This window comes from Coloeus monedula (assembly GCF_965178545.1).
Source record: "Coloeus monedula genome assembly, chromosome: 37".
Taxonomy (NCBI): Eukaryota; Metazoa; Chordata; class Aves; order Passeriformes; family Corvidae; genus Coloeus; species Coloeus monedula.
The window spans coordinates 1,366,230-1,392,721 of record NC_138817.1 but is presented as its reverse complement, the minus strand read 5'-3'; the positions used below and the strand labels follow the sequence as shown (position 1 = coordinate 1,392,721).

Below are 26,492 nucleotides of genomic sequence, written 5' to 3'. Positions count from 1 at the left end.
ACTGAATTTTGGGGGGAAATCCTCAATTTTGGGGGAAAAATCCTCAATTTTGGGGGAAAAAGCCTCAATTTTGGGGAAAAATGTTCAAGTTGGGGGGAAAAACCTCCGTTTCCTGCGGAAAAAACGTCAATTTTCAGGAAAAAAACCTCAATTTTTGGGGAAAACTTCTCAATTTCAGGGAAAAAACCTCAATTTGGGGGGCAAATCCTCAATTTTGGGGTTAAACCCCTCAATTTTGGGGAAAAACCTCAATTTTAGGGGAAAAAACCTCAATTTTGGGGGAAGAAACTTCAATTTTGGGGGAAAAGCCCCCAATTCTGGGGGGAAATGCTCAACTTTGGGGAAAAAATCCTCAATTTTGGGGGAAAACCCCTCAATTTTGGGGAAAAATCCATGGTTTGGGTTCTAAAACGGTTTTTTGGGGAGGAAAAAAAGGGGTTTTCTAATAAATCATAATTTTGAGGATCAAAGCGAGAATTTGGGGGGTGAAAGACGCAGATTTAGGGAAACCGTGAGAAAAAAAAATGGTAATTTTGAGACAAAAGCCCCCGTTTTGTGACAAAAACGCCTCGATTTCGGGGCGAAAGCGCAGGATTTTGGGGCTGGGATTTTGGGGATCTTTTCCCCTCCCCCACCATGGGGTGGGCGTGGCTAAAATGGCCCCGCCCAGCCTCCCCCTGGCCCCGCCCACAGGAGCAGGAATGTTTCCAGGAGGAGCTGCGCCGGGCCCAGCGGAAACTCCTGAAAGTTTCCAGGGACAAAAGGTACCAAAATCGCCCGGATTGACCCCAAAAATCCTTTTCCTTTTCCTTGAGATGCTAAAACATCCTAAAATCACCCAAAATCCCCCATTTTTCCCCTCAGTTTTCTCCTGGATCGGCTCCTCCAGTACGAGAACGTCGACGATGATTCCTCAGGTACTTTTTGGGGCTGGGGGAGGGGTCAGAGGTCAAGGGCAGAGCGGGATCGGCCCCTCCCCCACCCCTCTGACCCCTCCCCCCCTTCAGACTCGGAGGCGACGGCGTCGTCCGACAACAGCGACGGGGATGGGGCCAAGGGGGCGGAGCCGCCACCCGCCAAGAGGTGAGGGAGGGGTTCAGGGGCGCCAAGATGGCGGCCGGGGGTGGGCGTGGCTCCAACGTGGCCACTCCCCTTTGTGGGCGTGGCTGAATTCTGTGAGCAGCGGATCCAAGATGGCCGCCACTGCTGTGGGTGCCGCTTCAAAATGGCCGCCCAAAGTGGGTGTGGCTCCAACTTGATCACTCCTCTTTGTGGGCGTGGCTGGAGCCTGTGAGCAGCAGACCCAAAATGGCCGCCGGAAGTGGGCGTGGCTCCATTTGGCCACTCCCCTTTGTGGGCTTGGCTGGAGCCCATGAACAGCAGAGCCAAAATGGCCGCCGGAAGTGGGTGTGGCTCCAACTTTGGCCACGCCCATTTTGCGGGCAGTGGATCCAAAATGGCCGCCGAAAGTGGGCGTGGCTCCAACTTCGGCCACGCCCCTTTTGTGGGCAGTGGATCCAAAATGGCCGCCGGAAGTGGGCGTGGCTCCAACTTGGGCCACGCCCCTTTTGTGGGCAGGGGATCCAAAATGGCCGCCAAAAGTGGGCGTGGCTCCAACTTCGACCACGCCCCTTTTGTGGGCAGTGGATCCAAAATGGCTGCCGGAAGTGGGCGTGGTTCCAATTTGGCCACGCCCCTTTTGTGGGCGACGCATGAACCTTTAGCAGTGGATCCAAAATGGCTGCCGGAAGTGGGCGTGGCTCCAACTTGGGCCACGCCCCTTTTGCGGGCAGCGGATCCAAAATGGCCGCCGGAAGTGGGCGTGGCCAACGCTCTCCCCTCCCCCCCACAGGCGCCGCTCGCCCTCCCCTCCCCCCTCGGCCTTCGGCCCCTCCCCCTACATGGTGAGTGCCCCTCCCCCACCCCCCTTAGCCCCTCCCCCTCTTGAAGCCCCGCCCCCTTTTTCCCACCGAGGGGGCGGGAAAAGGGGGGCGGGGCTTCGCCCGGCTCTGACCCCTCCCCCATCTCTCACCCCTCCCCCCCCAAGATGGCGTCGCCGCCCTACGGCCCCTTCCCGCCCCTCCCCCCCCCTCAGGGCGGGGCCCGGCCACGCCCCTCCCCCGCCCGGCGCAGCAAAGGGGGACGGAGGGGACAGGTACGGGGGGGGAGGGGGCGGGGTCACTCAGGGGTCATTCAGGGGTCATTCAGGGGTCGCTGGGGGGGTCTGGGGTCATGTGGGGGGAGGGGAGAAGTGGGGGAGGGGTCGCTTGGGGTTACTCTGGAGTCAGTCAGGGGTCACTGGGGGAGGGGCAGAGGGGGGAGGGGTCACTTTGGGGTCACTTTGGGGTCATTCAGGGGTCACTGGGAGGGTCTGGGGTCACTTGGGGGTCGCTGGAGGGGTCCGGGGTCACTCGGGTCACTGGGGGGGTCTGGGGTCACTCAAGGGTCACTTGGGGGAGGGGCAGAGGGGGGAGGGGCTAAAAGAGGAGGGGTCACTTTGGGGTCATTCAGGGGTCACTGGGGGGGTCTGGTGTCACTCAGGGGTCACTGGGGGGTCTGGGGTCACTTGGGGTCACTCAGGGGTCGCTGGGGGGGTCTGGGGTCACTCAAGGGTCACTTGGGGGAGGGGCTAAGGGGGGAGGGGCTAAAAGAGGAGGGGTCACGTTGGGGTCATTCAGGGGTCACTGGGGGGGTCTGGGGTCACGTGGGGGAGGGGTCACTTGGGGGTCAGTGGGGGGGTCTGGGGTCATGTGGGGGGAGGGGAAAGTGGGGGAGGGGTCACTTGGGGTCACTCAGGGGCCACTGGGGGGTCTGGGGTCACTCAAGGGTCACTTGGGGGAGGGGCAAAGGAGGAGGGGTCACGTTGGGGTCATTCAGGGGTCACTGGGGGGTCTGGGGTCACTTGGGGTCACTCAGGGGTCGCTGGGGGGTCTGGGGTCACGTTGGGGTCATTCAGGGGTCACTGGGAGGGTCTGGGGTCACTTGGGGTCACTCAAGGGTCACTTGGGGGAGGGGCAAAGGAGGAGGGGTCACATTGGGGTCATTCAGGGGTCACTGGGGGGGTCTGGGGTCATTCAGGGGGGAGGGGAAAGTGGGGGAGGGGTCACTTTGGGGTCATTCAGGGGTCACTGGGGGGGTCTGGGGTCACTCAAGGGTCACTTGGGGGAGGGGCTAAGGGGGGAGGGGCTAAAAGAGGAGGGGTCACGTTGGGGTCACTCGGGGGAGGGGTCACTTGGGGGTCACTGGGGGGTCACTTAAGGGGCACTGGGGCGGTCTGGGGTCACTCAGGGGTCACTGGGGGTCTGGGGTCACTTGGGGGTCACTCAGGGGTCACTCAAGGGTCACTTGGGGGAGGGGCAGAGGGGGGAGGGGTCACTTTGGGGTCATTCGGGGGTCACTGGGGGGTCTGGGGTCACTTGGGGCCACTCAGGGGTCACTGGGGGAGGGGCTAAGGGGGGAGGGGTCACTTTGGGGTCACTCAGGGGTCACTGGGGGGGTCTATGGTCACTCAGGGGTCACTCAGGGGTCACTGGGGGGTCATTTTGGGGTCATTGGAGTTGTTGGGTTCCGTGGTCACTCATTGGTCACTCAGGGCTCACTGGGGGGTCATTCTGGGGCCACTGGGTTCTGTGGCCACTCAGTGGTCACTCAGTGGTCCCTCAGTGGCCACTCAGTGGTCACTCAGTGGTCACTCAGTGGTCCCTCAGTGGTCCCTCAGTGGTCACTCAGCGGTCAGTGGTCACTCAGTGGTCACCTCTCCCCCTCTCTCTCTCCCCCCTCCCCCCCCCAGCTCCCCCCTCCGGCCGCCGCCCCCCCCCTGCCATTCGGGGGGGGTGGGGGAGGGGCGGGGCCGGGCGGGGGGCGTGGCCCGGGCTCGCCCCTCCCCCCCTCGGCGTTGGCCCCGCCCCCCGCGGCGCTGGCCCCGCCCCCCCAGGCCCCGCCCCTGCCGGTGGCGCCGACGTTGCCGCGGCGACTCCTGAGTGACCCCGGCGAGGGCGAGGGCAGCGACGACGACGACGACGACGACGACGGCCTGGACGGCGACGACGAGCTGGTCATCGACCTGCCCGAGTGACCACTGAGCGCCGAGTGACCGCTGAGTGACCGCTGAGTGACCGCTGAGCGGCCCGGAGTGAGCATCTGTCATTGACCTGCCCGAGTGACCAGAGAGTGACCCCAGAGTGACCCCAGAGTGACCCCAAATGAGCATCAGTCATCGACCTGCCCGAGTGACCACTGAGCGCCGAGTGACCCCAGAGTGACCGCTGAGTGACCGCTGAGTGACCGCTGAGCGGCCCGGAGTGAGCATCTGTCATCGACCTGCCCGAGTGACCAGTGAGTGACCACAGAGTGACCCCAAGTGACCCCAGAGTGACCCCAGAGTGACCCCAAGTGAGCATCAGTTATCGACCTGCCCGAGTGACCAGAGAGTGACCACAGAGTGACCCCAGAGTGACCCCAGAGTGACCCCAAATGAGTATCAGTCATCGACCTGCCCGAGTGACCACTGAGCGCCGAGTGACCCCTGAGTGACCGCTGAGTGACCGCTGAGCGGCCCGGAGTGAGCATCTGTCATTGACCTGCCCGAGTGACCAGTGAGTGACCCCAGAGTGACCCCAGAGTGACCCCAGAGTGACCCTGAGTGAGCATCAGTCATCGACCTGCCCGAGTGACCACTGAGTGCCGAGTGACCGCTGAGTGACCGCCGAGTGACCGCTGAGCGGCCCGGAGTGAGCATCCGTCATTGACCTGCCCGAGTGACCAGAGAGTGACCAGTGAGTGACCCCAGAGTGACCCCAAATGAGCATCAGTCATTGACCTGCCCGAGTGACCACTGAGCACCGAGTGACCCCAGAGTGACCCCAGAGTGACCGCTGAGCGGCCCAGAGTGAACATCAGTCATTGACCTGCCCGTGTGACCAGAGAGTGACCAGTGAGTGACCCCAAGTGAACATCAGTCATTGACCTGCCCGAGTGACCAGTGAGTGACCCCAGAGTGACCCCAGAGTGACCCCAAATGAGCATTAGTCATCGACCTGCCCGAGTGACCACTGAGCGCCGAGTGACCGCTGAGTGACCGCTGAGTGACCGCTGAGCGGCCCGGAGTGAGCATCTGTCATCGACCTGCCCGAGTGACCAGTGAGTGACCCCAGAGTGACCCCAGAGTGACCCCAAGTGAGCATCAGTCATCGACCTGCCCGAGTGACCAGAGAGTGACCAGTGAGTGACCCCAGAGTGACCCCAGAGTGACCCCAAATGAGCATCAGTCATCGACCTGCCCGAGTGACCAGAGAGTGACCCCTGAGTGACCCCAAGTGAACATCAGTCATTGACCTGCCCGAGTGACCAGAGAGTGACCAGTGAGTGACCCCAGAGTGACCCCAAATGAGTATCAGTCATTGACCTGCCTGAGTGACCACTGACCGCTGAGTGACCACTGAGTGACCACTGAGTGACCCGGAGCAAGCATCAGTCATCGACCTGTCCGAGTGACCACAGAGTGACCAGTGAGTGACCCTAGAGTGACCCCAAGTGAGCATCAGTCATCGACCTGCCTGAGTGACCGCTGAGTGACCACAGAGTGACCAATGACCCCTGAGTGACCAGTGAGTGACCCAGAGTGAGCATCAATCATCAATCTGCCCAAGTGACCAGAGAGTGACCAGTGAGTGACCCCAGAGTGACCCCAAATGAGCATCGATTATCGAGCTCCCCGAGTGACCACCGAGTGACCAACTGACCACTGAGTGACCCCCAGTGACCCCTGAGTGACCAGTGAGTGACCCGGAGTGAGCACCAGTCATCGACCTGCCCCAGTGACCAGAGAGTGACCACAAGTGACCAGTGACCTCTGAGTGACCAGTGAGTGACCACTGACCAGTGAGTGATCACCAGTCATCGACCTGCCCGAGTGACCACCGAGTGACCCCTGAGTGACCAACTGCCCACCGACCGCTGAGTGATCGCCAGTGACCCCAAGTGACCCCCAGTCATCGACCTGCCCCAGTGACCGCAGAGTGGCCACTGAATGACCCCGAGTGGCCACCAGTGATCCTGAGCGAGCGTCAGTCATCGACCTGCCTGAGTGACCGCTGAGTGACCGCTGAGTGACCGCTGAGTGACCACTGAGTGACCAATGAGTAACTCTTAGTCATCGAGCTGCCCGAGTGACCACTGAGTGGCCACCCCAGAGTGACCCTCCAGAGGGTCAGCAGGCTCTGAGAGTGACCACTGAGTGACCACAGAGTGACCAATGAGTGCCCAGTGGTCAGCGAGCTCCTGGAGCGATCGCTGAGCTGGACATTGACCCCTGAGTGACCTCTGAGTGACCCCGAGTGACCCTGAGTGACCCCTGAGTGACCCCTGAGTGACCCTGAGGGACCCCTGAGTGACCCCAGTGGCCCCTGAGTGACCCCAGTGGCCCCTGAGTGACCCCTAAGTGACCTGGGAGTGACCCCGAGTGACCCCAAGTGACTCTGAGGGACCTCTGAGTGACCTCTGAGTGACCCCACAGTGACTTCTGAGTGACCCCTGAGTGACCCCGAGTGACCCTGAGTGACCCCACAGTGACCTCTGAGTGACCCCTGAGTGACCCCAGTGACCCGAGTGACCCCGAGTGACCCTGAGTGACCCCACAGTGACCCCTGAGTGACCCTGAGTGACCCCAGTGACCCCTGAGTGACCTCGAGTAACCCTGAGTGACCCCAGTGACCCCTGAGTGACCCCAGTGACCCCAAGTGACCCCGAGTAACCCTGAGTGACCCCAGTGACCCTGAGTGACCCCTGAGTGACCCCTGAGCGGCCGCTGCCCTCGGCGAGATTTTGGGCTGAAAACCGAGGAATTTGGGGAGCAGCAAAGGCCCGGAAATTCCGAGGGCAAAAAGCGGAATTTTGGGCCAAACCCGGCGGGATTTTGGGGGCGAAAAAGCGGAATTGGAGGAGGGGAAAAAAACCTGGGGGATTTTGGGTGGGAAAAGGGGATTTTCAGGAAGGGAAGGAAAAGGATTTTGGGGAGAAAAACGCGGATTTGGGGCGGGGAATGGAGCGGGATTTGGGGCAAACGCCGATTTGGGGCGAAATCCGCGGATTTGGGGACTAAAGGCGCCTCGGGGTGGGAAAGCCTCGATTTTGGGGGGAAAAATCCCGGTTTGGGGTCTGGAATTGCGAATTTGAGGTGAAAATTCCCAAATTTGGGGGGGAAATCCCAAATTTGGGCAAAAATTCTGGAGTTTGGGGAGTTTGGGGTCAAAAAGAGCCAAATTTTGGGATAAAATTTCAGATTTTGGGGTCGAAAATTGTGGAGATTTGGGGTAAAAATGCCCCCAATTTTTGGGTCAAAAATTTGAGATTCTGGGATTGAAAATTCTCAAATTTGGGTGAAAAATTTTCGATTTTTGGTCCAAAAAATCCCAATTTGGGGTCAAAAACTCCCATATTTTGGGGTCAGGAATTCCCAGGTTTGGGTGAAAAATTCCCGAATTTTGGGGTCCAAAAATGCTCCAAATTTTGGGTGAAAAATCTCCAGTTTTAGGGTCAACAGTTCCCAATTTTGGGGTGAAAAATTCGGAATTTTTGACGTGAAAATTCTTGAATTTAACGGCAAAAAATGGCGAGTTTGGAGGCTGAGAAAAAAAAGAGAATTTTGTGGTCAAGCATTGTTGTTTTCAAAATAAAAAATGGAGAATTTTGAGGTGAAAAATGGTGGATTTGGGGTTCAAAAAAACCGGAAATTTCGAGGTAAAAATGATTAATTTTGAGGTTAAAAATTCGCTGAGTTTGAGGTTAAAAAAATGTGAATTTGGAGATAAAAATTGTTGGTTTCGAAGGTATAAAAACGGTGGCTTTTGTATTAAAAATGTTGTGAACTTTGAAGTAAAAAAATCGTGAATTTGGGGTCGAAAACACCCAAATTTTGGGGTCAAAAGCTCTCAAATTTTGGGGTCAAGAATTCCCAGCTTGGGGGTGAAAAAATCCCAAATTTTGGGCTCAAAAAATGCTGAAAAATTTGGGTGAAAAACCCCCAATTTTGGGGTCAAAACCTCCCAAATTTTGGGGTCCAGAATTCCCCATTTTCGGATCCAAAATCCCCAAATTCGGGGTCAAAAGCTCCCAAATTTCGGGGTCCAGAATTCCCCATTTTGGGATCCAAAATCCCCAAATTTGGGGTCAAAAGCTCCCAAATTTCGGGATCCAGAATTCCCCATTTTGAGTAAAAAACTCCCAGATTTCGGGGTCAAAAATCCCCAATGTTGGGGTCAAACCATCCAAATTTTGGGGTGAAACCACCCTAATTTCGGGTCCCAAATTCCCGATTTTGTCCCCCCCATTGTTAACCAGGGCGTGGCCGTGACGTCATCACCCCTCGGCCCCTCCCCCCCCCTCCCCCAATAAAAGGGGCGGAGCCTTTTCGGGAGCCGAGTTTTTATTGGACGGTGCCGCCCCTCCCCCACCGCCCCTCCCCCGCTCGGGGGCGGGGCCTGAGGGGGGGGGATGGGCGGGGTGGGGGAGGGGCGCGGGGTGGGGGAGGGGCGGCGGGGGGGGCCCCTCCCCCCCTCACCAGCCCTGGCTGCCCCCGGGGGTCCCGTCCAGGGGGGGAGGGGCGGGGGCGGGGGCGGGGCAGCCGGAACCTGGGGGGGGGAGGGGAGGAGAGAAAAAAAAGGGGGGGGGGAGGGGTCAGGGGCTTCCCCTCCCCCACCACAGAGCCCCTCCCCCACTCATGGAGCCCCTCCCCCACTCATGGAGCCCCTCCCCCACCACGGAGCCCCTCCCCCACTCATGGAGCCCCTCCCCCACTCATGGAGCCCCTCCCCCACCACGGAGCCCCTCCCCCACCCACAGAGCCCTCCCCCACTCATGGAGCCCCTCCCCCACTCACGGAGCCCCTCCCCCACCACAGAGCCCCTCCCCCACTCATGGAGCCCCTCCCCCACCACAGAGCCCCTCCCCCACCACAGAGCCCCTCCCCCATTCACAGAGCCCCTCCCCCACCCACAGAGCCCCTCCCCCACTCATGGAGCCCCTCCCCCACCACAGAGCCCCTCCCCCACTCATGGAGCCCCTCCCCCACCACAGAGCCCCTCCCCCACCAGGGAGCCCCTCCCCCCCTTATGCAGCCCCTCCCCCACTCACAGAGCCCCTCCCCCACCACAGAGCCCCTCCCCCACTCACGGAGCCCCTCCCCCACTCACGGAGCCCCTCCCCCACTCACGGAGCCCCTCCCCCATTCACGGAGCCCCTCCCCCACCCACAGAGCCCCTCCCCCACCCACAGAGCCCCTCCCCCACTCACAGAGCCCCTCCCCCACTCACGGAGCCCCTCCCCCACCACGGAGCCCCTCCCCCACTCACGGAGCCCCTCCCCCACCACAGAGCCCCTCCCCCACCACAGAGCCCCTCCCCCACCCACAGAGCCCCTCCCCCACTCACAGAGCCCTCCCCCACTCACAGAGCCCCTCCCCCACCCATGGAGCCCCTCCCCCACTCACAGAGCCCCTCCCCCACTCAAGGAGCCCCTCCCCACTCATGGAGCCCCTCCCCCATTCACGGAGCCCCTCCCCCATCACAGAGCCCCTCCCCCATTCACGGAGCCCCTCCCCACTCATGGAGCCCCTCCCCCACTCACAGAGCCCCTCCCCCATTCACGGAGCCCCTCCCCCATTCACGGAGCCCCTCCCCACTCATGGAGCCCCTCCCCCATTCACAGAGCCCCTCCCCCATTCATGGAGCCCCTCCCCCACCACAGAGCCCCTCCCCCACTCACGGAGCCCCTCCCCCATCAGGGAGCCCCTCCCCCCCTTATGGAGCCTCTCCCCCACCCACAGAGCCCCTCCCCCACCCACGGAGCCCCTCCCCCACTCACGGAGCCCCTCCCCCCCTTATGGAGCCCCTCCCCCACCTCTGACCCCCAAATGCCCCCAATTCCCCTCCCCCACCCACGGGTTTTTCAGCCCCTCCCCCACCCCTCAGGCCCCTCCCCCACCGGCCACGCCCCCACCGGCCACGCCCACTCCGGCCACGCCCACTCCGGCCACGCCCCCAGCCCCGGCTCTCTGCTGCCCCCTAGCGGCCGAGCCGTGGCCCAGGTCCCGCTGACCACTCACACTGACCACACTGACCACACTGACCACTCACACTGACCACTCACACTGACCACACTGACCACACTGACCACTCACACTGACCACTCACACTGACCACACTGACCACACCCACTGACCACTCACACTGACCCCACTGACCACTCACACTGACCACTCACACTGACCACACTGACCACTCACACTGACCACTCACACTGATCACTCACACTGACCACACTGACCACTCACACTGACCACACTGACCACTCACACTGACCACTCACACTGACCACACTGACCACTGACCACACCCACTGACCACTCGCACTGACCACATTTACCACTCACACTGACCACTGACCACACCCACTGACCACTCGCACTGACCACATTTACCACTCACACTGACCACTGACCACTCCCACTGACCCCACTGGCCACTCACACTGACTACACCCACTGACCACACTGAGCTCTGACCCCACTGACCCCAGTGACCCCAGTGCCCCCAGTGCCCCCTCTCACTGACCCCAGTGACCCCAATGACCCCAATGACCCCTCTCACTGACCCCAGTGACCCCAGTGACCTCTCCCACTGACCCCAGTGCCCCCAGTGCCCCCTCTCACTGACCCCAGTGCCCCCAGTGCCCCCAGTGGCCCGTGACTGACCCCTGGCCGTGGCCGGCTGCCGGCCGCGGGGCGCGGGGCCGTGCACGCGCAGGTGGTCACTGCTCACCCCCAGTGACCCCACTGACCCCTCTCACTGACCCCACTGACCCCAGTGACCTCAATGACCCCAATGACCCCTCCCACTGACCCCACTGACTCCAGTGCCCCCAGTGCCCCCAGTGCCCCCTCCCACTGACCCCAGTGACCCCAATGACCCCAATGACCCCAATGACCCCTCTCACTGACCCCAGTGACCCCAGTGACCCCAGTGACCTCTCCCACTGACCCCATTGACCCCAGTGCCCCCAGTGACCCCTCTCACTGACCCCAGTGACCCCAGTGACCCCAGTGACCTCTCCCACTGACCCCACTGACCCCAGTGCCCCCAGTGACCCCTCTCACTGACCCCAGTGACCCCAGTGACCCCAATGACCCCTCCCACTGACTCCAGTGCCCCCAGTGCCCCCAATGACCCCTCTCACTGACCCCAGTGCCCCCAGTGCCCCCAGTGCCCCCTCTCACTGACCCCAGTGACCCCAATGACCCCAATGACCCCAGTGACCCTTCTGACTGACCCCAGTGACCCCAGTGACCCCAGTGACCCCAGTGCCCCCTCTCACTGACCCCAGTGACCCCAATGACCCCAATGACCCCTCTCACTGACCCCAGTGCCCCCAGTGCCCCCAGTGCCCCCAGTGCCCCCTCTCACTGACCCCAGTGCCCCCTCCCAGTGCCCCCAGTGGCCCCAGTGGCCCGTGACTGACCCCTGGCCGTGGCCGGCTGCCGGCCGCGGGGCGCGGGGCCGTGCACGCGCAGGTGGTCACTGCTCACCCCCAGTGACCCCACTGACCCCTCTCACTGACCCCACTGACCCCAGTGCCCCCAGTGACCCCTCTCACTGACCCCACTGACCCCAGTGCCCCCAGTGCCCCCTCTCACTGACCCCAGTGACCCCAGTGACCCCAATGACCCCAATGACCCCTCTCACTGACCCCAGTGACCCCAATGACCCCTCCCACTGACCCCAGTGACCCCAATGACCCCAATGACCCCTCCCACTGACCCCACTGACCCCAGTGACCCCAGTGCCCCCTCCCACTGACCCCAGTGACCCCAGTGACCCCAGTGACCCCAATGACCCCTCTCACTGACCCCACTGACCCCAGTGACCTCAATGACCCCAATGACCCCTCCCACTGACCCCACTGACTCCAGTGCCCCCAGTGCCCCCTCTCACTGACCCCAGTGCCCCCAGTGCCCCCAGTGCCCCCTCTCACTGACCCCAGTGACCCCAGTGCCCCCAGTGCCCCCTCTCACTGACCCCAGTGACCCCAATGACCCCAATGACCCCTCTCACTGACCCCAGTGACCCCAGTGCCCCCAGTGCCCCCTCTCACTGACCCCAGTGACCCCAGTGACCCCAATGACCCCAATGACCCCTCCCACTGACCCCAGTGACCCCAGTGCCCCCAGTGCCCCCTCTCACTGACCCCAGTGACCCCAATGACCCCAATGACCCCTCTCACTGACCCCAGTGCCCCCAGTGCCCCCAGTGCCCCCAATGACCCCTCTCACTGACCCCAGTGCCCCCTCCCAGTGCCCCCAGTGGCCCCAGTGGCCCCAGTGGCCCGTGACTGACCCCTGGCCGTGGCCGGCTGCTGGCCGCGGGGCGCGGGGCCGTGCACGCGCAGGTGGTCACTGCTCACCCCCAGTGCCCCCAGTGCCCCCAGTGCTCCCTCCCACTGACCCCAGTGACCCCAGTGACCCCAATGACCCCTCCCACTGACTCCAGTGCCCCCAGTGCCCCCAGTGCCCCCTCCCAGTGACCCCAGTGACCCCAGTGACCCCTCCCAGTGCCCCCAGTGGCCCCAGTGGCCCGTGACTGACCCCTGGCCGTGGCCGGCTGCTGGCCGCGGGGCGCGGGGCCGTGCACGCGCAGGTGGTCGCCCACGTAGGCGGCGCTCAGCAGCTTGCCGCAGACGTGGCACGGCACCTTCTCCTCGTGGCGCACGGCGTGGGCGCGCAGCCGGTCCCGCGTGGCGAACGCCGCCTCGCACGTCTGCCGGACACCGCGGGGGAGGGGTCGGCCGGGGTCACGCGGGGTCACGCGGGGGTCACGCGGGGGTCAGGGGAGGGGGGGAATGGGGGAGGGGTGGGGGGGGAGGGGCGGGGTTGTGCAATGGGGTCAGGGGGGCACTCAAGGGGTCAGGGGGGCACTCAGGGGTCAGGGGGGCATTCGGGTCAGTGAGGGGTCAGGGGGGCACTCAGGGGTCACTCAGGGGTCAGGGGGGCACTCGGGTCAGTGAGAGGTCAGGGGGGCACTCAGGGGTCAGGGGGGCACTCAGGGGTCAGTGGTGGCACTCAAGGGTCAGGGGGGCACTCAAGGGTCAGGGGGGCATTCGGGTCAGTGAGGGGCCAGGGGGGCACTCAGGGGTCACTCAGGGGTCAGGGGGCACTCAGGGGTCAGGGGGGCACTCAAGGGTCAGGGGGGCACTCAGGGGTCAGGGGGCACTCAAGGGTCAGGGGGGCACTCAGGGGTCAGTGGTGGCACTCAAGGGTCAGGGGGGCACTCAGGGGTCAGTGGTGGCACTCAAGGGTCAGGGGGGCACTCGGGTCAGTGAGGGGCCAGGGGGGCACTCAGGGGTCACTCAGGGGTCAGGGGGCACTCAGGGGTCAGTGGGGATATGCAGGGGTCAGTGGGGGCACTCAGGGGTCAAGGGGGCACTCAGGGGTCACCCAGGGGTCAGTGGGGGCACTCAGGGGTCAGTGGGGTCACTCAGGGGTCAGGAGGGAGTGGGAAATGGGGGAAAGGCAGGGGGGAGGGGCAGGGCTGTGCCATGGGGTCAGGGGGGCACTCAGGGGTCACCCAGGGGTCAGTGGGGGCACTCAGGGGTCAGTGGGGCACTCAGGGGTCAGGAGGGCACTCAGGGGTCAGTGGGGTCAGCCAGAGGTCAGTGGGGTCACTCAGGGGTCAGGAAGGATTGGAAAATGGGGGAGGGGCAGGGGGGAGGGGCAGGGTTGTGCCATGGGGTCAGGGGGGCACTCAGGGGTCACTCAGGGGTCAGGGGGGCACTCAGGGGTCACTCGGGGGTCAGGGGGGCACTCAGGGGTCACTCGGGGGTCATGGGAGGAGAGTGGGAAATGGGGGAGGCAGTGGGGGAGGGGCAGGGTCACGTGTCCAGGTGGGCGTGGCACCAGAAGGGGTGGGGGCGAGGGGTGGGGGAGGGGCTGGGCGTGGCCAGCAGTGGGTGTGGTCAGTGGGGGTGTGGCCAGCAGGGGGTGTGGTCAGTGGTGGGTGTGGTCAGCAGGGGGTGTGGTCAGTGGGGGTGTGGCCAGCAGGGGGTGTGGTCAGTGGTGGGTGTGGTCAGCGGGGGTGTGGCCAGCGGGGGTGTGGCCAGCGGGGGTGTGGTCAGTGGTGGGTGTGGCCAGCAGGGGGTGTGGTCAGTGGGGGTGTGGTCAGTGGTGGGTGTGGCCAGCGGGGGTGTGGTCAGCGGTGGGTGTGGTCAGTGGTGGGTGTGACCAGCGGGGGGTGTGGTCAGTGGTGGGTGTGGCCAGCGGGGGTGTGGTCAGTGGTGGGTGTGGTCAGTGGGGGTGTGGTCAGTGGTGGGTGTGGCCAGCAGGGGGTGTGGCCAGCAGGGGGTGTGGTCAGCGGGGGTGTGGCCAGCAGGGGGTGTGGTCAGTGGTGGGTGTGGTCAGTGGGGGTGTGGCCACTGGGGGTGTGGTCAGTGGTGGGTGTGGCCAGCGGGGGTGTGGTCAGTGGTGGGTGTGGTCAGTGGTGGGTGTGGTCAGTGGGGGTGTGGTCAGTGGGGGGTGTGGTCAGTGGGGGGTGTGGTCAGCGGGGGCGTGGTCAGCGGGGGCGTGGTCAGTGGGGGTGTGGTCAGCGGGGGTGTGGTCAGTGGGGGTGTGGTCAGTGGGGGTGTGGTCAGTGGTGGGTGTGGTCAGTGGTGGGTGTGGTCAGTGGTGGGTGTGGTCAGCGGGGGCGTGGTCAGTGGGGGTGTGGTCAGTGGGGGTGTGGCCAGCAGGGGTGTGGTCAGTGGGGGGTGTGGTCAGTGGGGGGTGTGGTCAGTGGTGGGTGTGGTCAGTGGGGGTTTGGTCAGTGGTGGGTGTGGTCAGTGGGGGTGTGGTCAGTGGGGGGTGTGGTCAGTGGGGGGTGTGGTCAGTGGGGGTGTGGTCAGTGGTGGGTGTGGTCAGTGGGGGTGTGGTCAGTGGGGGTGTGGTCAGTGGTGGGTGTGGTCAGTGGGGGTGTGGTCAGTGGGGGTGTGGCCAGCGGGGGTGTGGTCAGCGGGGGTGTGGTCAGCGGGGGCGTGGCCCTCACCTGGCACTTGAAGGGGCGCTCGGTGGAGTGAACCTGCCGGACGTGGCTGTTCAGGTGGTCCGGCCTGGGGGCAGTGACCACCAGTGACCACCAGTGACCACCGGTGACCACCGGGAACTGAGCAGTGACCACCGGTGTGACCAGTGACACCTTGACAAGCCCCACCAGGACCCGGCGATGACCGCAAGACCCACGGTGACCCAATGACCCAACGGCCACCATGACCACGACCTTCCATGACCCATGACCCAACGATGACCCACCATGACCCAATGCCCCAGTGACCCAATGACCCAATGATGACCCCAAGCCCCACCATGACCCAATCACCCAATGCTCCCACGCCCCTCCATGTCCCAGTGACCCAATGACCACCATGACCATGACCCAACAATGACCCCAAGCCCCACCATGACCCAATGACCCCAAGCCTCTCCATGACCCAACGATGCCCTCAAACCCCACCATGGCCCAATGACCCAATGACCCAATGACCCAACAATGACCCAATGCCCCAATGGCCCCAAGCCCCACCATGACCCAATGACCCAATGACCCAATGACCCAACGATGACCCACCATGCCCCAATGACCCCAAGCCCCACCATGACCCAACGATGACCCACCATGACCCAATGACCCAATGACCCCAAGCCCCACCACGACCCAATGACCCAATGACCCAATGACCCAACAATGACCCAATGCCCCAATGGCCCCAAGCCCCACCGTGACCCAAAAATGACCCACCATGCCCCAATGACCCAATGACCCATGACCCAACGATGACCCACCATGGCCCAATGACCCAATGCCCCAATGGCCCCAAGCCCCACCATGACCCAATGACCCAATGCCCCATGACCCAATGATGACCCCAAGCCCCTCCACACCCCAATGACCCCTCCATGACCCAATAATGACCCCAAGCCCCACCATGACCCAATGCCCCAATGACCACCATGACCATGACCCAACAATGCCCCCAAGCCCTATGATGACCCAATGACCCCAAGCCCCACCACGACCCAATGACCCCAATGCCCCAATGACCCCAAGCCCCTCCATGCCCCAACGATGCCCCCAAGTCCCACCACACCCCAATGACCACGAGTGACCACCATGACCGTGACCCAACGATGACCCACCGTGACCCAATGCCCCTCCATGACCCAATGACCCAATGATGCGCCCAAGCCCCTCCATGACCCAATGACCACCATGACCATGACCCAACAATGACCCCAAGTCCCACCATGACCCCATGCCCCAATGACCCACCACCACCCAATGCCCCAATGACCATGACCCAACAATGCCTCCAAGCCCCTCCACAACCCAATGACCCCAAGCCCCACCATGACCCAATGATGACCCCAAGCCCCACCATGACCCAATCACCCAATGCCCCCAAGCCCCTCCATGACCCAGTGACCCAATGACCACCATGACCATGACCCAACAATGCCCTCAAGCCCCAATGCCCCCATGCCCCACCACCACCCAATGCTCCAGTGACCCAATGACCCAATGACCCAACAATGACCCCATGCCCCAATGGCCCCAAGTCCCACCACGACCCAACAATGACCCACCATGACCCAATGCCCCAATGACCACCATGACCATGACCCAACAATGCCCCCAAGCCCCTCCACAACCCAATGACCCCAAGCCCCACCACGACCCAACAATGCCCCAATGACCACCATGACCCAACGATGCCCCCAAGCCCCACCACAACCCAATGCCCCAATGACCACCATGACCCAACAATGCCCCCAAGCCTCACCACGACCCAACAATGCCCCAATGACCACCATGACCCAACGATGCCCCCAAGCCCCACCATGCCCCAATGCCCCAATGACCACCATGACCCAATGATGTCCCCAAGCCCCACCACGACCCAACAATGCCCCAATGACCACCATGACCCAACGATGCCCCCAAGCCCCACCATGCCCCAATGCCCCAATGACCACCATGACCCAATGATGTCCCCAAGCCCCACCACAACCCAATGCCCCAATGACCACCATGACCATGACCCAACAATGCCCCAATGACCACCATGACCATGACCCAACAATGCCCCCAAGCCCCTCCACAACCCAATGACCCCAAGCCCCACCACGACCCAACAATGCCCCAATGACCACCATGACCATGACCCAACGATGCCCCCAAGCCCCACCACAACCCAATGCCCCAATGACCACCATGACCATGACCCAACAATGCCCCAATGACCACCATGACCCAAAGATGCCCCCAAGCCCCACCACAACCCAATGCCCCAATGACCACCATGACCATGACCCAACAATGCCCCAATGACCACCATGACCATGACCCAACAATGCCCCCAAGCCCCTCCACAACCCAATGACCCCAAGCCCCTCCACAACCCAATGCCCCAATGACCACCATGACCCAACGATGCCCCAATGACCACCACGACCCAACGATGCCCCCAACGACCACCATGACCACGACCCAACGATGCCCCCAAGCCCCACCACGTTCCAACACCCCCCCCAAATCCCACCACGACCCAACAATGCCCCAATGACCACCATGACCATGACCCAACAATGACCCCAAGCCCCTCCACAACCCAATGCCCCAATGACCACCATGACCCAACAATGCCCCTAAGCCCCACTATGACCCAACAATGCCCCAATGACCACCATGACCACGACCCAACGATGCCCCCAAGCCCCACCACGCTCCAACACCGCCCCCTAAATCCCACCACGACCCAACAATGCCCCAATGACCACCATGACCCAACAATGACCCCAAGCCCCTCCACAACCCAATGCCCCAATGACCACCATGACCCAACAATGCCCCAATGACCACCACGACCCAACGATGCCCCCAACGACCACCATGACCACGACCCAACGATGCCCCCAAGCCCCACCACGCTCCAACACCCCCCCCCTAAATCCCACCACGCCCCACCAACCCAACGCCCCGACGATGCCCCCGCCGCGTGCCGCCGACCTGGAGAAGCTCTTTCCGCAGTGCCCGCAGGCGTAGGGCTTGTGCACGTGGCCCTGGTGGGAGCGCACGTGCGCCGCCATGCGGTCCTTGCGCTTGAAGCGCTGCTGGCACACCGGGCACTGGAAGGGCCGCTCGTCCGTGTGCGACAGCCGGTGCCGCTTCAGGTGGTACACGTCGCGGAACGCCTTCCCGCACGTGTCGCACGCGTGGCTCTTCCTCGCCGCCGCCGCCGCCGCCGCCGCCGTCCTGCGCGGCGCGGCCTCGCCGCCGTCGCCGTCGCCTCCTCCTCCTCCTCCTCCTCCTCCTCCTGCTGCTGCTGCTGCCGCCGGCGGTGCCCGCGGGGGGCTGGGGGTGCCGGCCGGGGGTCGCCGGGGGCCGCCGTGCGTGGCCTGGTGCCGCCGCAGGTTGTAGCCGTTCTTGAACTCCTTGGCGCACAGCCCGCAGACGTAGGGGGCGCCCTTGGGCTTGCGGGGCGACGCCGCGGCCGATGACGTCATGGGCGGGGGGGGAGGGGCGGGGGAGGGCGCTGAGGGGGGGGGGGGGAGGGGTTTGAGGGGGGAGGGGTCGATGGTGGGAGGGGGAGGGGCGGGGGCGGCGGGGGGTGGGGGAGGGGCGGCGGGGAGGGGGGAGGGGTCGGGCGTGGGGGGGGGAGGGGGGAGGGGCAGGAGGTCCACGGGGAGGGGGGAGGGGTCTGGGGTGGGGGGGGGAGGGGCGGAGGCGGCCTGGAAGGGCGGGGGGGGGAGAGAAAGGGGGGAGGGGTGAGAGAGAGGCGTGGAGTGGTACGGACCAGTATAGACCAGTACGGACCAGTATGGGCCAGTATGGACCAGTACGGACCAGTACGGACCAGTACAGACCAGTATGGACCAGTACGGACCAGTATGGAGCAGTACGGACCAGTATGGGCCAGTATGGACCAGTACGGACCAGTATGGGCCAGTACGGACCAGTATGGAACAGTATGGAGCAGTATGGACCAGTACAGACCAGTACGGACCAGTACGGACCAGTACGGACCAGTATGGGCCAGTACAGACCAGTACGGAGCAGTACGGACCAGTATGGGCCAGTACGGACCAGTATGGAACAGTATGGAGCAGTATGGACCAGTATGGAGCAGTACGGACCAGTATGGGCCAGTAAGCACCAGTATAGACCAGTATGGGCCAGTACAGACCAGTAAGCACCGGTATAGACCAGTATGGACCAGTATGGACCACTATGGACGAGTATGGGCCACTATGGACCAATACGGACCAGTATGGGCCACTATGGACCAGTATGGACCAGTATGGAGTGGTACGGACCAGTATGGACCACTATGGATCAGTACGGACCAGTACGGACCAGTACGGACCAGTATGGACCAGTATGGAGTGGTACAGACCAGCATGGACTACTATGGGCCAGTATGGACCAGTACAGACCAGCATGGACCTGTACGGACCAGTATGGAGTGGTATGGACCGGTCTGGACTAGTATGGACCAGTACGGACCAGTACAGACCAGTATGGACCAGTACGGACCACTATGGACCAGTATGAGCCGGTATGAACCAGTATGGACCGGTATGGACCAGTATGGGCCGGTATGGGCCGGTATGAGCCAGTATGGGCCAGTATGGACCAGTATAGGCCAGTATGGGCCAGTATGGACCAGTATGGACCAGTCTGGAGTTCTATGGACCAGTATGGACCAGTAAAAACAGTGAGAAACCACAAAAACCAGTAACAGACCAGTAACAGACCAGTAAAACTAGTGCCGGACCAGTGACACCAGTACGGACCAGTCACTGACCAGTGGCACCAGTACGGACCAGTACAACCAGTAACAGAGCAGTGACTGAGCAGTGCCACCAGTGCCACCAGTGCCACCAGTAACAGGAGCCAGACCGGGGTCCCATCACTCCCAGTGCCACCAGTAACAGCTCCCAGTGCTCCCAGTATGAAGCCACACTGGTGTCCCCATCGCCCCCAGTGCTCCCAGTGCCCCCAGTAACAGCAGCCCCAGCCCTCCCAGTGCTCCCAGTACAGAGGGACACCAGTGTCCCCATCGCCCCCAGTGCCACCAGTAACACCAGTAACAGCAGCCCCAGCCCTCCCAGTACTCCCAGTGCCCCCAGTATAGGAGGACGCTGGTGTCCCCATCGCTCCCAGTGCCACCAGTAACAGCTCCCAGTGCTCCCAGTGCCACCAGTAACAGCAGCCCCGGCCCTCCCAGTGCTCCCAGTACAGAGGGACGCCGGTGTCCCCATCACTCCCACTGCCACCAGTAACAGCTCCCATCGCTCCCAGTGCCCCCAGTGCCACCAGTAACAGCTCCCAGTGCCACCAGTGCTCCCAGTATAGGAGGACGCCGGTGTCCCCATCGCTCCCAGTGCTCCCAGTGCCCCCAGTTCCACCAGTATGAAGCCACACCGGTGTCCCCATTGCTCCCAGTGCCACCAGTGCTCCCAGTAACAGCTCCCAGTGCCGCCAGTGCCACCAGTATGAAGCCAGACTGGTATCCCCATCGCTCCCAGTGCTCCCAGTATGAAGCCACGCCGGTGTCCCGATCACTCCCAGTGCCCCCAGTGCCCCCAGTGCCACCAGTAACACCAGTAACACCAGTACAGAGGGACGCCAGTGTCTCCAGTGCTCCCAGTGCCACCAGTAACAGCTCCCAGTGCTCCCAGTGCCACCAGTATGAAGCCAGACTGGTGTCCCCCTTGCTCCCAGTGCTCCCAGTGCCACCAGTGCCACCAGTATGAAGCCACACCGGTGTCCCCATTGCTCCCAGTGCTCCCAGTGCCACCAGTATGAAGCCACACCGGTGTCCCCATTGCTCCCAGTGCTCCCAGTGCCACCAGTATGAAGCCAGACCAGTGTCCCCATTGCTCCCAGTGCTCCCAGTGCCACCAGTAACAGCTCCCAGCCCTCCCAGTGCTCCCAGTGCCCCCAGTAACAGCAGTGCCCCCAGTAACAGCAGCCCCAGCCCTCCCAGTGCTCCCAGTATAGGAGGGCGCCCGTGTCCCCATCGCTCCCAGTGCCACCAGTGCTCCCAGTGCTCCCAGTGCTCCCAGTATCAGAGGATGCCAGTGTCCCCATCGCTCCCAGTACTCCCAGTGCCCCCAGTAACAGCTCCCAGTGCTCCCAGTGCCACCAGTAACATCAGTCTGAGAACACTGCTGACACCAGTATGAGCATCACCGTCCTCCCAGTGCTCCCAGTGCCACCAGTAACAGCAGCCCCGGCCCTCCCAGTGCTCCCAGTGCTCCCAGTGCCACCAGTAACAGCAGCCCCGGCCCTCCCAGTGCTCCCAGTGCTCCCAGTATGAAGCCACGCCGGTGTCCCCATCGCTCCCAGTGCCACCAGTGCTCCCAGTATGAAGCCACGCCGGTGTCCCCATCGCTCCCAGTGCCACCAGTAACACCAGTAACAGCCGCCCCAGCCCTCCCAGTGCTCCCAGTGCCCCCAGTCCCACCAGTATGAAGCCACACTGGTGTCCCCATTGCTCCCAGTGCTCCCAGTATGAAGCCACACCAGGGTCCCCATCGCTCCCAGTGCCACCAGTGCCACCAATAACAGCTCCCATCACTCCCAGTGCTCCCAGTATCAGAGGATGCCAGTGTCCCCAGTGCTCCCAGTGCCCCCAGTGCTCCCAGTATGAAGCCACACTGGTGTCCCCATCGCTCCCAGTGCTCCCAGTGCCACCAGTAACAGCTCCCATCACTCCCAGTGCTCCCAGTATGAAGCCACACCGGTGTCCCCATCGCTCCCAGTGCCACCAGTAACAGCTCCCATCACTCCCAGTACTCCCAGTACGAAGCCACACCAGTGCCCCCATCGCTCCCAGTGCTCCCAGTGCCACCAGTGCTCCCAGTATGAAGCCACACCGGTGTCCCCATCGCTCCCAGTGCCACCAGTAACAGCTCCCATCACTCCCAGTGCTCCCAGTATGAAGCCACACCAGTGTCCCCATCGCTCCCAGTGCTCCCAGTGCCACCAGTGCTCCCAGTATGAAGCCACACCGGTGTCCCCATCGCTCCCAGTGCCACCAGTGCTCCCAGTATGAAGCCACACCGGTGTCCCCATCGCTCCCAGTGCCACCAGTGCTCCCAGTATCAAGCCACACCAGTGTCCCCATCGCTCCCAGTGCCACCAGTAACAGCTCCCATCACTCCCAGTGCTCCCAGTACGAAGCCACACCGGTGCCCCCATCGCTCCCAGTGCTCCCAGTGCCACCAGTGCTCCCAGTATGAAGCCACACCGGTGTCCCCATCGCTCCCAGTGCCACCAGTGCTCCCAGTATGAAGCCACACCAGTGCCCCCATCGCTCCCAGTGCTCCCAGTGCCACACCCCCACCCCTCCCAGTCCCTCCCAGTGCCCCCAGTCCGAGCCTCCCTCCCCCCACCCCCCCCTCCCCACTACAGCCCCACCCCCCCCCCCCCCCCCCCCCTCGGGCGCTCCCAGTCCGAGCCCCCCCCCCTCCCCCACCCCTCCCCCCCCCCCCAGCGGCGCCGCCCCTCCCCCCACCTGGAAGATGAAGCTGCTCCAGTTCGCGGGGTCCATCTCGCGACAGTCGCGACCGAATCGCGACCGAATCGCGGCCGAGGAGGAGGAGGAGGAGGAGGGGGAGGAGGGGGAGGAGGGGGGAGGGGCGGCGGGGGCGCCGGGTGGGGGGAGGGGTGGGGGGAGAGGGTGGGGGAGGGGCGGGGGGCGCTGGGGGGGGGAGGGGGGGGAAGAGCGGCGTGAGGGGAGCGGGGGGGCGGGGCTTCAAAGGGGGCGTGGCCGGCAGGGGAGGCGCTGATTGGACGCGGCGCGCCCGCGGCGGGCGCTGATTGGGCGGGGCCGGCGAGGCCACGCCCCCTGCTTTCCCCCCCCTCACGGAGGCCACGCCCACCGCGGCTTTCCCGCCCTCCCGCCGCTCCCGCGCGCCACAAAATGGAGGCGGCCACGCCCACTCCCCCCCTCAGAGAGGAGGGCGCTGATTGGTTGAGCCACGCCCACCCCCCCCCAGGGAATGGCCAATCAGGAGCGAGCGCGACGGCGGCGGCGCCATGTTGGGCGAGCGTTGTCATGGCAACCGCGGCCGGGCGTTGATTGGGTGGAAGGGCGAGGCCACGCCCCCTCATCAGCGAGGCCACGCCTCGGTAATTAATTCATTATTAATTAATTAATAGCGGACACGCCCCTCCCGCCATCGGCACCGCCCCCTCTGTGGCCCCGCCCACCCGCCCCGCCAGGCCCCGCCCCCCCGCCGCCGGTTTCCCGCCATTTTTCCCCCCTCAGCAGCCGCCGCCATTTTGAGCCCCCCCAACCTCCCCCCCCCCCCCGGCCCGAAACGGCACCAAAATCCCTCGAAATCCCCCCAAAAATCCCTCCCGGTCCCACCCGGGATTCCCAAAAATCCTCCCCGGGATCCCCCAAAAAGGTTTTTTACTCCCCCAAATTTCCCTTTTGTCCCCAAAACGCCGCCTGGCCTCGCCCCAAAACGCTTCTGTGCCCCCAAAATTGGCTTTTCCTCACCAAAAGCCGCCTTTTTGACCCCAAAAAATCCGCATTTTTTGTCCCAAAATCCACATTTCCGCCCCCAAATCCACCTTTTTCCCTGCAAAACTCACACTTCCCCCTCAGAATCCGCTTTCTCCCTCCCAAATCCTCATTTTTTTTCCCCCCAAAATTCACATTTCCTTCCCCCAATTCCCCCTCTTTCCGCCCCAAAATCCACCTTTTCCTCCCAAAACTCCGACTCAGGCGCTCCAAAATCCACCTTTTCCTCCCCAAAATCCACGTTTTCCCACAAAAAACCCCGCAGTTTCCCCCAATCCCCTTTTTTACCCCAAACTCCCCGATTTTCCCCCCAAAATTCCCCCTTTTCCCCCTCAAAATCCACCTTGTCCCACCTCAAAATCCACCTTTTTCCCCCTAAAAATCCCCCTTCCCCCAATTCCCCTTTTTTCTCCCCAAAATCCCCCTTTTCCCACCCCAAATCCATCTTTTTCCCCCAAAAACTCCCTCCAAAATCCACATTTTTGCCCCCAAATTCCCACTTTTCCCCCTCCAAACTCCTCCTTTCCCCCCGCCCCAAATTCCCCCTTTTTCTCCCCAAATCCTTTTTCCTTTAAAATTCCTTCGTTTCCCCAAAAAAAACCCCAAGAAAATTCCAGCTTTTCCACCCAAATTTCACCTTTTCCCCCCCAAATGGAGGCACGGGAAAAGAGTGGGGGAGGGGAAGGGATTTACTGGGGGGATTTTGGGGGATTTTGGGGAATTTTGGGGATTTTGGGGGGACTTGGGGGATTTTGGTGGAATTTGGGAGGAATTTTGGGGGAATTTGGGCAAATTTGGGGGGAATTTTGGGGGATTTGGGGGGGATTTTGGGCGAATTTGGGGGGATTTTGGGAAATTTTGGGGAAATTTGGGGGAATTGGGGGATTTTGGGGAATGTGGGTGGATTTTGGGTGAATTTGGGGGGATTTTGGGGGAATTTGGGGGATTTTGAGGGGATTTTGGGGGAATTTTGGGGGGATTTGGGGAGGATTTGGGGGGAATTTGGGGGATTTGGGGGAAATTTGGGGGAATTTTGGGGATTTTGGGGGGGATTTTGGGGGATTTTGGGTTAAATTTGAGGGGATTTGGGGGGATTTTGGGGGGAATTTGGGGGATTTTGGGGGGATTTTGGGGGGATTTTGGGGAATGTGGGTGGATTTTGGGTGAATTTGGGGGGATTTTGGGAGATTTTGGGGGAATTTGGGGGATTTTGGGGGGATTTGGGGAATTTTGGGGGAACTTTGGGGATTTTTCAGGGAATTCGGGGGGAATTTTGGGGCATTTCGGGCGATTTGGGGTGGAAAATCAGGGATTTTGGGGGATTTGGGGGGATTTCCGGGATTTGGGGAATTTTGGGGATTTTTGGGGTTCCCAGCCCGACTTTGGGGGTTCCGGGATGGTTTTTTATGGGATTTTTGGGCAATTTGGGGGGGAAAATCCGGGATTTTCGGGGATTTTGGGGAAATTTTGGGGGAGAGTTCTGGGATTTTCGGGGAATTTTGGGAATTTTGGGGGATTTTGGGGCATTCCGGCCACGCCCAAGGGCGGAATTTGAGGAATTTGTGTGGAATTTGGGGGTTTTAATGGGATTTTTTGGTAATTTGGAGGGAGAATTCCGGGATTTTTGGGGGATTTTGGGGCGAATTTTGGGGGATTTTGGGGAATTTCGGGGGGATTTTGGGGATTTGGGGCGAATTTTGGGGTGAATTTGGGGGGAATTTTTGGGGTTCCCAGCCCGATTTTGGGGGTTTCGGGATGGTTTTTAATGGGATTTTGGGGGATTTTGGGGTGGAAAATCCGGGATTTTGGGGGGAATTTTGAGAATTTTGGGAATTTTGGGGGATTTTGGGGATTTTGGATCCTTCCGGTCACGCCCAGGGGCGGAACCTCCTCCGCAGCTCCGCCCCCAGCCCCTCCCAGGGGGAGTTTGGGGTGGAATTTTGGGGTTTTTAACGGGATTTTTGGGCAATTTGGGGTGGAAAATCCGGGATTTTCGGGGATTTTGGAGGATTTTGGGGATTTTTTGGGGATTTTGGGGATTTTGGGGTCATTCCGGTCACGCCCAGGGGCGGAGCCTCAGCGCAGCCCCGCCCCCAGCCCCTCCCAGGGGGAGTTTTTTGGGTGGAATTTGGGGTTTTTAACGGGATTTTGGGGTGGAAAATCCGGGATTTTTGGGGGAATTTCGGGGGATTTTGGGGGATTTTTGGGGTCAGGCCCAGGGGCGGGGCCTCCGCCGCAGCTCCGCCCCCGGCCCCTCCCAGGGGGAGTTTTTTGGGTGGAATTTGGGGTTTTTAACGGGATTTTTGGGCAATTTGGGGTGGAAAATTCAGGATTTTCGGGGATTTTGGAGGATTTTGGGGATTTTTTGGAGGATTTTGGGTCCTTCCGGTCACGCCCAGGGGCGGAGCCTCAGCGCAGCCCCGCCCCCAGCCCCTCCCAGGGGGAGTTTTTGGGTGGAATTTTGGGGTTTTTAACGGGATTTTGGGGTGGAAAATCCGGGATTTTTGGGGGAATTTCGGGGGATTTTGGGGGATTTTTTGGGTCAGGCCCAGGGGCGGAGCCTCAGCGCAGCCCCGCCCCCAGCCCCTACCAGGGGGAGTTTTTTGGGTGGAATTTGGGGTTTTTAACGGGATTTTCGGGCAATTTGGGGTGGAAAATCCGGGATTTTTGGGGGAATTTCGGGGGATTTTGGGGGATTTTTGGGGTCAGGCCCAGGGGCGGAGCCTCCGCCGCAGCCCCGCCCCCAGCCCCTCCCAGGGGGAGTTTTTTGGGTGGAATTTGGGGTTTTTAACGGGATTTTTGGGTAATTTGGGGTGGAAAATCCGGGATTTTCGGGGATTTTGGGGGATTTTTTTGGGATTTGGGGGGATTTTTTGGGG

At 62.0% G+C, this 26,492-nt stretch overlaps 2 protein-coding genes across 2 annotated transcripts in view; one reads left to right on the top strand and one right to left on the bottom strand.

Annotated features, from left to right (window-relative positions):
* INO80E (INO80 complex subunit E) overlaps positions 1-8,394 on the top strand; it is a 9,575-nt gene extending 1,181 nt beyond the window's left edge. The window contains exons 2-8 of the mRNA XM_082300178.1: positions 694-764; positions 865-917; positions 1,008-1,083; positions 1,853-1,904; positions 2,048-2,155; positions 3,791-4,212; positions 4,621-8,394. Of these exons, the coding sequence (XP_082156304.1) occupies positions 694-764; positions 865-917; positions 1,008-1,083; positions 1,853-1,904; positions 2,048-2,155; positions 3,791-4,075 (645 nt within the window). The 3' untranslated portion in view covers positions 4,076-4,212; positions 4,621-8,394. The remainder of the gene's footprint in view (positions 1-693; positions 765-864; positions 918-1,007; positions 1,084-1,852; positions 1,905-2,047; positions 2,156-3,790; positions 4,213-4,620) is intronic.
* A 159-nt stretch (positions 8,395-8,553) lies between these two features.
* Positions 8,554-18,679, bottom strand: MAZ (MYC associated zinc finger protein; the record flags this gene model as incomplete). Its single annotated transcript, XM_082300119.1, has 4 exons — positions 8,554-8,627; positions 12,635-12,806; positions 15,063-15,126; positions 18,081-18,679. Coding segments are annotated over 4 exons (909 nt in total), but the record flags the coding sequence as incomplete, so codon positions are not given.
* Between the last annotated feature and the right edge of the window lie 7,813 nt (positions 18,680-26,492).